Source organism: Calidris pugnax, unplaced genomic scaffold (assembly GCF_001431845.1).
Source record: "Calidris pugnax isolate Ruff unplaced genomic scaffold, ASM143184v1 scaffold42, whole genome shotgun sequence".
In the NCBI taxonomy this organism is placed as follows: domain Eukaryota; kingdom Metazoa; phylum Chordata; class Aves; order Charadriiformes; family Scolopacidae; genus Calidris; species Calidris pugnax.
In genome coordinates, this window is record NW_015090920.1 from 14,742,526 (window position 1) to 14,757,134 (window position 14,609).

At 36.5% G+C, this 14,609-nt stretch overlaps 1 protein-coding gene and 1 long non-coding RNA gene across 8 annotated transcripts in view; one reads left to right on the forward strand and one right to left on the reverse strand.

The window, feature by feature from the left end:
- PDE5A (phosphodiesterase 5A) overlaps positions 1-14,609 on the forward strand; it is a 136,019-nt gene that overhangs the window by 66,764 nt on the left and 54,646 nt on the right. For 4 of the 7 annotated variants that reach the window (XM_014949942.1, XM_014949941.1, XM_014949939.1 and 1 more), the window contains one exon: positions 12,781-13,363. In XM_014949942.1, coding sequence (XP_014805428.1) covers positions 12,781-13,363 — 583 coding nt within the window. Of the gene's footprint in view, positions 1-58; positions 196-267; positions 535-1,201; positions 1,324-12,780; positions 13,364-14,609 lie in introns of those variants that run through there. The other 3 variants (XM_014949944.1, XM_014949945.1, XM_014949943.1) reach the window with 3 other exon arrangements.
- LOC106892631 overlaps positions 11,607-14,609 on the reverse strand; it is a 50,896-nt gene continuing 47,893 nt past the window's right edge. The window contains exon 3 of the long non-coding RNA XR_001412917.1: positions 11,607-11,650. This is a non-coding gene — a long non-coding RNA (uncharacterized LOC106892631). The remainder of the gene's footprint in view (positions 11,651-14,609) is intronic.

A 14,609-nucleotide genomic window follows, 5' to 3' on the forward strand; every position in this document is an offset into this window, starting at 1 on the left:
GGGGGGGGGGGGGGGGGTGGTGTTCCACGGGGAGCGTGGCCGCCCCCCCGGCAGGGGGCAGCCTCGCCGGCCGGCGCTGGGCTCTGCGGGGAGTGGGCTCTTGCGAGGCACCTCATGTGAAGACCTGAAGAGCTCCTCTGGGCTTTACTCACACCCCCCTCGGCTGGACATGCTGCCTTTTGGAGACAAGACGAGGTATTTGCTCACCGTTGTCACGCTTCAGCAGCGGGACTTCAAGTTGAAACCGAGGAAATTCGGCTATTTTTAGAAGTGGAGTCAGGTTTCCATGTTGAATATTTTCCGATAAACAAAGCAGCGGGGATGCAGAGCACAGGCGATCTGCAACTCCCACGGTATATCTTGGTGGAGAGAGAGCTGGGGTTAGTGAGTCCTGCGCTCTGCTCCTCGGACGCTCCCGCTCCGCACCATCTGCTCCCCGCCGCCGATACGCTCCTCTTTCCCGAGTCCCCGGGCAGGGATGGATGCCTTCTGACTGAGGCTTTGCTGCTGCTCCTCTCTGCATGGGATGGGGCGGTAAGAAAAGAAATCCCCATTAATAATTGATTCGTGGCGAGCTAGAAAGCCTCAGGGGTCACCTGCGTGCCTGCGACCATCTGTCGTGCGGTCCCCTTTCTTCTGCTGCTTCTTCCTTAGATTCATTTAACAGAAAAAATCGTAAAAAAGGCCTTTAAAAAGTCTTTTAAATGTTTATATATATTTTTTTTTAAAAGGCTGTGCATAGGTGTAGGATCCATAGATGGAAGTAATTAACCTTGATATTCTCCAGAACACTAGTCCATGGTCTGGAACTGAAGGATAGCTTGTTTGCCCAGGAAATAGGGTGTTAGCAGCTTTGAGAAGTAGCATTTTATTACTTCAGCCTCTCACACTTCCTTTGGAAACTGGAAGTAGTATTGAACAAATAGGAATGATAATTAATAGTAACCGCTGTGTCAGATTTGTTTTCCCTAAGGAGAGGTTTGGTTAGTCAGGTTTTTGGGGGGTTTGGTTTTTTGTGGAGTTTTTTTGTGTTGTTGTTGGGTTTTTTGTTGTTTTTTTTTTTCTTTTTTTTTTTAATGCTGTTTGTGCGGGATTGAAAGAGGACTGAAAGAGGCAGTAGTTCACAAAAATACAATTCAGTCACGTCTCCCTGACGGTGATGCCTCTGCCTTTAGAGAGGGTTTTGCAGAAACACTGTTGACTTTGAGTTCTTACTTGGCAACAATTCTGTGATGTTTTTGAAGTGATGGAAACATTGTATTTGTCTCAAAACTCTCTTCTCCCGGGTCTTGCAGAGAATGGAGGTTTTTTTGTCCTTACTGTGTAAGTAGAAAACTATAACTGCATAATAAGGAATACCTCTTTGATATGTAAGTTTGTATTTGAAAAGACAAATGACAAGTTATTTGATTGTATGTTTCTTCAAATCTTATTCACTAAAATGATATCCTGTTGGGATAAAGCTGAGCAGCTTGAAAGAACTGATGTACTTTGTAAAAAGGCTTAATGTTCTACACTGTAGTGTGATTTGGAGCTTGAAAAGAGAAAACCCCTAAAATTTAATGCCATGCTTTTTAGTTGAGTCTTTGTACAACAGCAATACATTGAACAAAGACTATGCTGTTAATGTTTCGTTACTTAGCATTATATTTACTCCATCAAGTAAAACAGTGTTACTTGAACTAGTTTCAGCTGTTTTCTAATCTTAATTTACTGCTTCTCATTTCTTGTTTTGCTTCATAATATGCCAAAGTTCCTAAAAGCAATAGACCAAGAAGGTAGTTAATGTTGTATCTTGCAGAGCACAGAGGCATATTCTACTTCACGTTGCAAGGCACAATTGCTAATGGATAAAGATAGTTTCTGTATCTGTTTCTCAAATATTTATACACAGGAGTAGGAAAAGATCACCAGCTCAACCATTTATTACAGAGTAATACAAGTGCTCTCTGCTGATAGTAATGTGCTTTGAATCAGAACCTAATTTAGCAATCTTATGATAGGTATTACACGGGTTTTTTTTCTGGGCAATTACTTAATTCCCATAGTGTTTTATACAGTAGCTCTTTTGGTAATTCCCACAAAAAAAGTTTTAATTAGGTGTCTAAATATTACTTATTTTATAAGTACTTTGCATGGTCTTATGCCTGCAGATTTGTTTTGGTTTTTTTTTTTTTTTTTAAGGTACGGGAGTCACATTATCTTATACAGTCATTGAATAGCTGCCTCTTGTTCCATCTTGTGTGGGTCAGTTTGTTTCGTGGTTTAAATAAAAATTATATTTTCTGGCAAGGTGGGGCTTTAAAAGAAAATGTCTTTTTATCCACAATTAACTGCATTAACTGTTGTTCGTAACAAGATAACTGTTAGAGTTGCTAGGCTCCCCAGTCCACATTCCGGATTCTTGAGGAAAAGGGATGCAGGTCATCTACATAACAAATTTGCACCTGCTTTCCTCCTCTCCCCTAAAATGTATTGTAGAATATAAGTATATACAAATGGCTTACACCTTGTATTTTGATCCTGCAATGCCTCGAGGCTGATAGTCTCCAGGCAGGCCTCATTACTGCCTTTCTCAAGTCTTTGATAGGTAGGCGGGCTGATACTCTGTGATAAAGCTAGGTTTATTGACTTCCACCTGTGTAGCACAAGGTTGCAATCCTACAAGCATGTAATCCAGGTGAATAGCTTCAAATTGCTGCCTCCTTCGAGTATGTGAATAAACTGTGATCCTATGAGTAGGAAGCTGCAGTATCAGTTATTTATTACTTTATTTTGTACTGAGTAGATAAGTGATATACAGAGATAATATAAATAGCTATTATCTATGAAGTGTTGTCACAGTATGATCAAAGTGCAGAACAGCAAAGGGGAAGTGTGTCACAGGCACGCTCAGTGACGAGATGATTTTGGTTCACTTAGTGATGCAGCGTGCTGGTTGACGACCTTCTGGCTGGGGAGTTTTTTACTGTACACTTACGGGGTTCAAGAGTTTCTAAATGCCTAGCTCCAGCTAAATTTAAGCTATTAATTTTATTTCTTTTTTTTTAGCTCCTCTTGTTACTTTTCCCCTTTTAAAGTCTTAGAATTGCCTATCATATTCTGGCTTCCCACAAAGCATAAACATTTTGAAGTAAAATTATTCTTCTTTTAGATTGTGTCTTACGTTTACCCATACTGTTGTTACAGGCTCTTTGTAGCTGCTGTTACAAATATAAGTGTTCTAACTAGGCATCATAAAGGCATAAAATGCAGCCATTCCTGTCAAGAAATTCTACTGCATTTGCCCCTAAATTTGTTAGCCTTTTTGTCTTTCTGAAGTTTTATCTTTTTATGTTCCTTAAAAAAAAATAATCCATGCATTGACATGTTCAAATATCAAACTTATTTTAACCCCCTATGGAATACTTCTGTATTTCTGACTTCCTGTTTGTCCCTACTACTAAAAATATGGGAGTGATTCTCTCTTAGTGCTCTTTGCGATCAGAAGAGACTGCCAAAACAGCCAAAGTAAAAATTCTCTCTGAAACAATGCAGTTGCCTCTAATTCAGGAAGTTTTTGTCTGGTTTCCGAGATGTATGGCATGATAGATACAAATTATTAACCCAAGTCTTGTAAGCCTTTCACTGGGAATAAGATTATTTTGTTATAAATACATCTTGGCTTATTAGCAGGGTTGGGAAATATTTACAAATGAATTAAGGTGGGGATTTGGAAAAATAAAAGTCCTTAACAGTATGGTACTTCATAGCGCTTCACTGAGGATTCCAGAAGTGGCATTTATTGGGAAACTGTACTTTGCTGGAATTCAGAGATTGCACAACTTGAATACATCAATTACATTTATTACTTTGATAAAACTCAAGTACGGTTGTTTGGGGTTTTTCCTTCCTGATGGCGGGTGGACAATCAGTTTGTAACATGCTGCCTGTGGCACTGAATTACTTAGGGCATTTACCTTCTAATCTGTGTCTAGAGGGCTTTTAAAAAATGTCTTTCATTTTGAGATGGCTATTTGGTGTTTAATCTCATAAATATTACATGTCGTATGCATTATGTCATTGTTTTGTTTGGTAATGTATGTGTTCTTAATTTTTTCTAATTGAAAGGAAATTAAATTTTGGACAAGTATATGAAAAATCCGATTTTCAAAGGTAGAGCTATGTGCTTTGGCCTGTGTTTTTTCTTTAAAAGATATTACTGACATAAAGAAAAATAATAATCCTAAAAGTATACAGGTATGAGCCATATTCATCCCTAACATGACCTTGGTAAGTGGGTAGTGGGTTTTTAACTTCTGTGATTGAAGGACCCCCAACAGTTTTCTAGTGGAGGCACAGAATTCTATGCAAGTTGTTTGATTATGCTGAAAGGGGACTTACTTTCTAAGTTACCCCATGCAAAACACTTACAAGAGGACTGCAGACCCACTGATTCTTTGGGCCATGACTTGAAAACCACAGGAAGTAGTGGTGTTAATGCAGGGGTCAGGATATTTTCTGCCACTTACTTGGTTTTATTAGATGTTTACAGAGCTTTTCTGAGAATGAAGTACAGAAAAAAAAATCAATTTCTATGAAATTTTGGAAAGTTTTCTTGTTGGTCTAATGATCTCTGTAGTTATCCCACTTATAAATAATATATCCATACCTCTATGCCTTTCTTGATAACGGCAAAGTATTAAGATTATCCCAAAATATTTTAATCTCCTGATTTAAACAGCACTCAGGAAGGTAAGGAATGCTACCCACATCCATGAAGTTGTAAATGTGATTAAGTATTTTTGGCATTTATTCTTGGAAATAAAGCTAGGTGTGTGCGGGAGTATTTTGGAAACAATGTCTAAAATAGCAATTACTGTAGACTGAAGAAACTGTCATTTTGGAAACACTAAGAAACCACTTATTAGAAATTTACATCTTTAATTCCCAAAAAACTACAAGCTGAAGACCTACACAGAATCTTTGGTGGGACGATAAACTAATCAGCAGACATTACTGAGCAGCTACAAGGAGAATGTGCTTTTACTATGTACCGTTTACCCTAGGTAACAAAGAAACAAACGGACACGCACAATACAGTCATTAAAATACAACTGGTAAGCCTTAGAGGACAGGCAGAAAATAAGGTGGGGTGAACTACTTTAACAGGTTTTGCCTTCTATTTTTTTTTCCTTCTATTGTTTCAGGGTAATTTTATTATCATATTACAGTACTTTTGATAGTACCAATGGAGATCTCATTTGCATTTTTTTTGCTCTTACTTGGAAGACCTTAGAAAACAGGGTCGAATTTCTGGCAACTAGGAAGAAAGGTGGAGCTGAGGCATACATTGCCTCTGTGGGAGACAAGAAAGTTAGACACCTTTCTTTTATTTCTAAACTGTAGAAGTTCATGGAAGTTTTGTGCTGGGCATCTGTTGAAGAGTCATCACAGGAGGAGGAAATTCATGTCTTTCTACCGGATTAGGAGAAAGGCTACATATATAAAACAAAAATACCTATTAGTCTATATTTTGAAGCCAAAGTGAGACTTCCCTAGTGTGTAGGCATTATGCTAGCTCTCTGCACGAGGATAAAATTCATGATCTATCACCTCTGATGTCTTCAGATAAAAAAAAAAAAAGTACATCATAGCCTATGTTTGTGCTAATCTGAATGGTGAATTGTGTGGGAATATATGACCCAGATCAAGAATTACAAACAAAGCAATTTTAGACAATACATTTTTGACGTGAACTAATGCTACCACCTATTTTCATCATTAAAGAGGAAGCATTTTGCTTTTTTCATGAATAAATATAATTAATAAAATGACAGAATGCAAGTTTTTCTCTTCCTTACTGGCCAAGAAACATATATAAATTTATATTTATATGATTTATTTGAAGAAAAGGGGGGGAAAAAAAGGGAAAAAAAAAAAAAAAGGCATCAAATACAAAAGGAACTATTTACAAAGTGCCAGAAAAGAAGCCCTACTCAAATGGTCCTTGTGAATAACTCAATGGTTGTAATTTCACATTAGGTCTGGCACTGAAAATATAGCCACAAAACATATTTGCTTAGTAAAAGATATATATTTTCCCATTTATTTGTGCATTATGGTGATCTCACCCCAGCACATAGAGCCATCCCAAAGGCATCAAATACAAAAGGAACTATTTACAAAGTGCCAGAAAAGAAGCCCTACTCAAATGGTCCTTGTGAATAACTCAATGGTTGTAATTTCACATTAGGTCTGGCACTGAAAATATAGCCACAAAACATATTTGCTTAGTAAAAGATATATATTTTCCCATTTATTTGTGCATTATGGTGATCTCACCCCAGCACATAGAGCCATCCCAAAGCCTCTGCACCACTTAAGTCCTACTTAACCCCTATTTTAGGAATTTAAGTGGAACTGAAGTACTACCTAAGACTTATGTGATGTCTCTAGGCAGGTATGAATTTAATCTTTAATCCATCTTTCACTAAAGTCACTGGCATTGCCCTATTGCTTTCCACAACAAAATCATTAGGCACATAGTTATTTTTAATTTTTTTTGAGCTTGGAACAAGAAGTTGACATTTGGAGGAGAAATAAAGGTCATGTTCTAGAATTTGACCTTCAGTCCCTGAGGATTTATTCTGTCTTTATACTGTGAATAGAACGTCCCTTCTAGGGAGGAAAGCTTTCTTGTGAAAAGTTAAGCTTGCAGTTTCGTTGTTAAAGAAAACTTGAAAATAGCCAAGAATAGCCTGTTAGTGTTAGTCCCCATTTCAAATACTTTTGCTTCAAATGATAAAGCAACCTCTGCCTCCTATTTTAAAAAATAATATGAGCATTAGACAAGATTTACATTATTCCATTGTTCTAAAAAGTTGTTACTTCACTCTTTCATGAGCATGGTTTGAATCAAGAATTAGAGTTCTTAATTTAGATCTGTATTCAAACAGAAGTCAGTCGGACCACTTAACTTTAAAGTTAAATGTATGCTTATATATTTGACTTGAGTTGTGCCAAAAAATTGGTACTGACTTTAAGTGATACTTGTCTTCAAAACGGTTTGCTTACCACTGTTAGAAATAGAAACTCTAGTAACTATAATTGAAGAGGGTTTAAGGAAAAACAGCCATTGTTTTTGTCAATCTACTTTTTTAGTTAGTCTGAAAACATTTATTTTACAGTCAGTTCACTGTTTCCCTCTAATGAGGCCTTGTACAGTTTATTTAAATCTTTCCATGGCCAGAAAGGTGACAAAACAACTTAGAACATGATTATGAAACAGGAAGTACTGGAAAGAAAATGGGCAGGCAAGTATAATATCCAAGTGACTTTGACTTTCAAACTCATTTGTTAAAACTGAATAGTTTTCAAGTTGTTGCTAATGCTTTAAATGATTTCTATGCCTAAATTATGTCAAGATGCAGGAGAGAAATTTGAAGACACCTAGTGGTTATTTTAAGGAAAGCAATTAAGAAAATAGTTATGAAGCTTGGCTTGAAATACTGTTGATTTAACACTAGCAGCATTAGGCCACAGAAGTTCAGATACCTGAAAGCTGGCATTCTCTAATAGGCAAGTTTGGGTTGAATCCCTGTTATGAAGTGTGTTATCAGTAGCTGCTGGTTTGAATGAAAAATTACCAAAACAGCTCACACAACTACTGAAACATTGTATATATGAAAGATTTATAAGCCACAGAGAAAACAGGGAATTATTTGTTGTTTTACTGAAAGTCACTCAGTGCTCTTATGGTACAGTAATAATTATGCATTCTTTGTGCAAAATAACTAAGATGCAGTATACTATCATTGTTGCATCTCAATATTGCTTTTGTGCTCTGTTTTTGCTCATTTTGTCTAAAGATACCAAGTACTTGCTGAATGGTCACATCAGTATAGTCTTACATATGTAGCATGGTTACGTGTGAGCAAGACAATTATAATCTGGCTGTTACTCTTTAAACATCTTCACTGGGTTTTGGGTTTTTTTGAAATGTATGCTATTTTGAAGGTGAGCATAATGAAGCAAAGCTGAATACAATAAATTATTTAATAATCCCAGTGTATGAATTGTAGTAATTAGTGTTAGGTCAGCACAGTTTCATAGATACAGCACAGGAAATAAAGGAAGTTTCTCTTCAGGTCTTAGACCTGAGGTTGTCTTCAGGTCTACTTGGGCCCTTCTGCAGGACCTGGCTAAAGCCATATTACTTCTTTGTGTCTGTGTTTTCTCACCCAGTGATTTTCTATTTCTGTTGCCTATTCCTACAGATAACCTCTTGCTTTAGGGACAGGTCTACTTTCTGTACACTGTTTAACAAATCAGGGCAAAAGATTCTTAATTCTTCTGAAGTTCCTGAGATCTCATGTAATGCAGAAAATGTGTGCTTATATACAAGTGATTATAGAGGGGATGATCACACAATCATTTTTTTTCTTCAAATATTTTACCTGCCATTGTATTTTATCCCCTTATCATCCTTATCTCTTCAAAATTCTCCAGTTTTGTCATCTGCTGATGAGGTCACCAGCCAAATTCAGCAGTCATTATTGTCATGCTCCTTTGAAATTGTGTTTTATAGAGGAAAGACTGTATTTGGCTGATAGAAGTGACTAAAAATGGATACTTCATATTCAACTATTCCTGTTTATGAACTCTGGGATAAATTACAGCTTTCTCAAGTAGAGTCTCATACTGCAGTAAAGGATGCGTGCAGCTCACAAGCAATGGATGCTGATGCCTGTAACTCCTCAGCACATAGTGATTGCTATGCTGGGATGGAGACATTGCATTGGTTTAACTATCTGTGTAGATCACATCTGTATCTGCTCCTGTTTAACACACTCCTGCAACGTCTACATTTACTTCTACAGCAAGGGTCTTCTCCTTACAATCAGCTCTTGATGCTTACTGAAGACTGTTCATTTGAATAGTCACAGGCATTTGTTTCTTCCTTTTCAAAATGACATTTTAATCATATGTAGCACTTGTTACTAATTTCCCAGTAACCTCATCTGTAGTTCAGAATGTGCCTAATACCGGATATCCGTTGAGCTAATACTGTGCTGAGAAAGTAGTTGTGTTAGTAATAATACTCTTCTTGTCATACATTGTTAATTAGGATTGAGTGTCAACAAGCAAATTTATGCCAAGACTTTGTCTGATGGATTTGAAATAGTTAGAATACATCAGTTAATGTGAAATGCTAGTTCTTCCATCAGTGTGTGTAACTGTGAGTAAAAGGAGCTAAATAGTTTCCTTGTTAGAAGAGGCATTCAGTAAAGGTCAATGAAGGCTGTTCTTATTCCAGCTGAATTTGAACGGCTTTCCTGTTGCCCAAATAAAAATGCCTAAATGGTTGGAAGTTGAAAACTATGCTTTAAACAGTAGTTAAGGATTTGTTGTTGTTAACCTACAGCGCTTTTTGAGAATCGCACACTATGTTGGCAAGTTATTGGACCATCATCAAAGACGCATTAAAGGGAACAGGAATATGTTACTCATAATTATGCAGCTCCACATATAGTTCTGTTCAGTGTCGAAGTGCCTCATAAATAGTGCAGATACCTAAGAAGCAGTCAGTTCTTATTAAAGAAATGTAATTACTTTCATGTGAAAGATTTTACAGTATCCCTTAATAACCACAAGACGAGAAAGAAATGCTTATTTTACATAGTAAAAAGGCAAGAAGGTAAAAACTAAATTATCCACAGTTTGAGAACTGGTATTAGAATTCAGAGTACGTTGTTCTTCCTGATTGCTATTACTACACCATTAAGGCCAGGGGACAATCATTACACAACATTCCAGAATAAATACAATGCCACGTTTTAACTGATAAACCAAATTTCTGCTTTAGCTTTTACTTTGTTCACACAGGGCACCTGATTCTTTCTCCGCCTTCTATCAACACATTCACGTATGTAAATTCAGTGTAAAACAGAGCTAGGTGAAATGACAGCATCTAATATTCTCCTTTCCTCAAGTGTAAGTGAACAGTGAATGGCATTGCTCTACAAAGTGCTGTCACTCAGCAATAGCACAGGTTCACGTCTGGGCATTTTCAAACATGCCTAGACAAAGTACATGGGTTCCTATGCCTAACACTTGCTAGTTTAAGAACGCTCTTCATCTGATTCCAGGTTATTACTGTTACTTTTAAATCCTCCTTTCCATTAATGCCTGTCCTCGATGTTCAAAAATCAAGTCAGCACACACAACCATGAAACTGAGTCAAGTCACAAGCCTTCTTTTAAAACTATCGATTATTCTATATCTACCTTCTTTGCCTGAGGCTTTCAATGCACCCAGCTTGCATTTTGAAGTTCTTTTCTGTAGCCTTACTGTTAAATGCTACATTTTGTTTAGAAAAAGCTAACATTTCCACATAATTTTTTTCTTGAAGAGATTAGAGTAAACCAAAAAGAATCTAAATGAAACATAACATATATGATAACAAGACTTTAGAGGTTGTACTGTTTACTTACAAATTTTTGCATTTTAAGTTTTTTTTTGTTTTCTTAAGGATACTTCTGGTCACTTTCATCACAAATTTTTATTCCGTTTTCTCATTCAGTTTAATGAATTGAAAGTTCCAATTGTTATCAAATGCTAGCTTCTTATTTTGACTCTCATTGAAGCAGCTTTTGCGAATGTGATATTGCAAATGTGAAAAGGCAAATTGTACTATGCATTTTGGTAATACATGGTCACAGCATCCATATTTAATATTTATGCTATTTAAGTACAATAAAGTAATCTTGTTAAAGTCAAAGTTCTAATAATAAATGTTCTTTATGCTTCTCTGAAAGAAACATTTGGATGAGATAGCTCCACAGAAAACTCCCAAACCTACTGCTGCTATAATAAAGAAGGATCACTAGTAGTCTTTATTAAAATACGTAACAAGCAGAACTTACTTCCTTTCAAAATAAGTAGCTAAGCAATGAACCAAAACTCTTTCAGAATAACAATGGAATTTCATTGTGTTCTCTGGCATTATGTTTCCAGTAATCGGACTAGCTCTCGATTGCTGGGAAATTTATAATAGATGTTGATTGAGGTATATTATTGCTACAGCCAGCACTGTTCCCACAGCTTCATGGAAAATATAAAAACATGGAATGAAATTCTAGCTCTGTGGAACTCAAGAGGCAAAACTCCCACTGCCTTAATTGTGTCCAACTTTTCATTCAGTGGTTTTGGACTCTCATTGTCAGAAAATTCACAAATGTCCTGTGTGACCACATTGACCATTCACCCTTGAAGAATGAGTAGAGTAACAAAATTACTTTCTTTTGCCCAGGTGCTCCCTTTACACTCAATTTCCTACATCAATTCTATTTTTCATAGCACGTGTGCCTAAAGTTGAGGTCTCCAAATGATATGTGATTGCAAAATCTGAAAAACTCTAAAACTTTCCTAACAGAAGGCAAATAATGTGGATTGCTTGCTAATAAAAATAATAATGATGGACTTTAGATTATAATCGATTACTTTACTTTGAATTAATGGTTAATTACACTTGCAGTATTGGCCAAAAAAGGCCACATAGAGTGCTTTTAGTATTTAACATATACTGATGCATGTAACCGATCAGCGGCTGACTAACCTGACTAATTTCCATGGTTTCATTCAGCTTCACTCTCGAAATTCCTGTGGTCTGCTGAGCAAATAAAAAATATCCCAAATTTAAAACATGACCACCATGAAAGGTTTCCAAAAGATCAGACTTTTTAATAGGATTTTTGCTGTTCATAGGGCTATACATTATGTAATTTGGAAAAAAAAAACCCCAACATTTCTTCTGAGAGTAGCTCATATGCTGTGAGGAATCCTCAACACTGAGTAAATGAAATAAAAAGCCCTGTGTTTAAAAAAAAAAAAAGCCTAATAGATTTTGGACAAGAAAATATTATAGTGATAAGTAAAAGTATACTCATGTTATTGATAATGTGTGCTTATGGATTATTCAATTATTACGGTTGGCGTTCTAGCACCAAGTTAATTTGAGAAACACAGTTAAATATTAGAGATGCATAACATTTTTAAATTAATGGTAAACTTTTCAAAAATGTAAGCAAGAGTATTCAGTATTTTGGGTTAAGACAAGTTTCATCTGCACAGAAAGGAAATAGGTGAGATGCATGAAAACAGTCTGTCTTTTCATTACTTTGAATAGGCTTGAATTAAAAATATTCATGTTTCTTTCTGACAGTTTTTAAGCAAAGCCTTTGTGTTTTGAGTCAAACCAGCATTTTTCATTAGCTCTGACAGCACAGGAGCAGTTAACTTAAAAATAGTGTATAGGCGACATAAAAATAGGAGGAACTGCAGGTGACTTAACAGAGAGAATTAAAGTTCAAAATTTTAAAGTTTTTCTTTTTAAAAGTTAGAAATGGTCTAGGAAAACAGAAAGTTTTGTCTTTATATGCATATATATACATCTTATACTGAAATTCAAATCTTAGGAATGGGAAGGACTAGAACTTTTCAAATTACAGTATAAATTTCTGATCTTTTATATTGTGCATAAGCAATCTTCCTCTGCCCTATTCACGTATTTCCTTTAGGCAGAAATAGCTTCCTTTTTATGGGGCTTAAAACATTACTGCTTAATCTAGACTAAGTGCTGCATAAAATTGAAGAATATTGATACAGAGGAGCACTAAAGGTGCAATCACATCCACTGTATGAAAAGGTTTAAAGTTTTCTTTGTGGTGTCCTCTTCAAATATGTATTATTTCCTGATGATTTTTAACTTACATCATTCACTGTATTTTTATTTTACAGAGAAATGGTTAATGCATGGTTTGCTGAGAGAATTCACACCATCCCAGTCTGCAAGGAGGGAACCAAGTCCCACAGTGAATCCTGTGCTTGTCACCAGCCTGCCTGTGCTGAGACCACCAACTCTGGGACACCAGCAAGGAAAATCTCTGCTTCTGAATTTGACAGACCCTTAAGGCCTATTTTTGTCAAGGACTCAGTAGGAGCAGTGAGCTTTCTCTCTGACTCTGAAAAGAAGGAACAGATGCCTCTGCAATCTCCAAGGATTGAGACCAGTGCAGGGGATCAATGCTCAAGACTATTAGAACTTGTGAAAGATATTTCTAGTCACTTAGACGTCACAGCACTTTGCCATAAAATTTTCCTACATATCCATGAGCTCATAGCAGCTGATCGCTATTCCTTGTTCTTGGTCTGTGAGGATAGCTCTAATGAGAAGTTTCTTGTAAGCAGGCTCTTTGATGTGGCAGAAGGCTCCACCTTGGAAGAAGCTTCCAACAACTGCATTCGCCTGGAGTGGAACAAGGGCATTGTGGGTCACGTAGCAGCTATAGGCCAGCCTCTGAACATCAAGAATGCATATGAGGTAAACCAAGAAAATTTATCTTGAGCAATTCTTGAAAAAAGGAAAAGCCATAGTATCAGCTGTTACGATATTGCCATTTTACTATATGTATTTGGAGCTACATTGATTTAAACCAGTCAAGATGCAAACCTGTCTCCATGGTTTTGATACCTGAAAGGAGGTTGTAGAGAGGTGGGGGTCGGTCTCTTCTCCCAAATAACAAGCGATAGGATGAGAGGAAGTGGCCTTAAGTTGCACCAGGGGAGGTTTAGATTAGATATTAGGAAAAATTTTTACACAGAAAGGGTTATCAAGCATTGGAACAGGCTGCGGACGGGAGTGGTTAAGGCACCATCCCTGGAGGTATTTAAAAGACGGGTAGACGTAGCTCTTAACAATATGGTTTAATGATGGTTTTTGTCAGTATTACGTTGACGGTTGGACTCAATAATCTGAAAGGTCCCTTCCAACCTAGTAATTCTGTGATTCTGCAATATATTTATTACAGTTGCAGGCATATACAGAAACACGTAGCACAACTAATGCTAGAGAAATGCTAACATCAAAATAAATTATGCAAGTTTGATGTTAGCAGTCAGGTATCAGCCCCGCCTTAACCAGCGATGTGCACACCAGTATTTGCAAATGGACACTTAAATGTTTACATTTCTGCTGGTATAAGGATGTAAGATACTTCTGCACCAAAATGAATGAAATTGTGAGTATAATTGTCTGCAAAACTGGAGTCCTATGACTAAAAATATTTTGGAGAATTTTATTATACCCGAGGCACAAAGAGTCGGAGCTGAATGAACAAGAATGGGATAAGGCTTTGAACTGTATTGAGGTCTCCCAAATGAAATGATACTCTGTGATTTGAGTTATTTAATACAAGGCCAGATATAAAAAGGAAGAGAATCCAGCACTGGGAGAGTCATCTCATGTCAGCTTAACATCTCTTCAGTCTAGGCTCTCTGGATATGCTGATTTTGTGCTTTGAATTTAGGGATGATGGAAATTTTAATGAATTACTTGATTAATTAACTAATAAAGGCTGAAAATTATGGTTTCTGATTGATCATCTCTTGGTCAATCTGAGCACATTTATAGAATTAGGTAACAGTACTGAGTAGATTTTTTTCAGAAGCAAAAAAGAGTGGTTTCATTTTCAACAAACACTTGTTTGCTGCTTCAGAAACTGTCTAAACATTTGCTAGGTATGTTTTCAGTGGGACATCATCTATCCTTATAGTTTAAAAGTTCATTC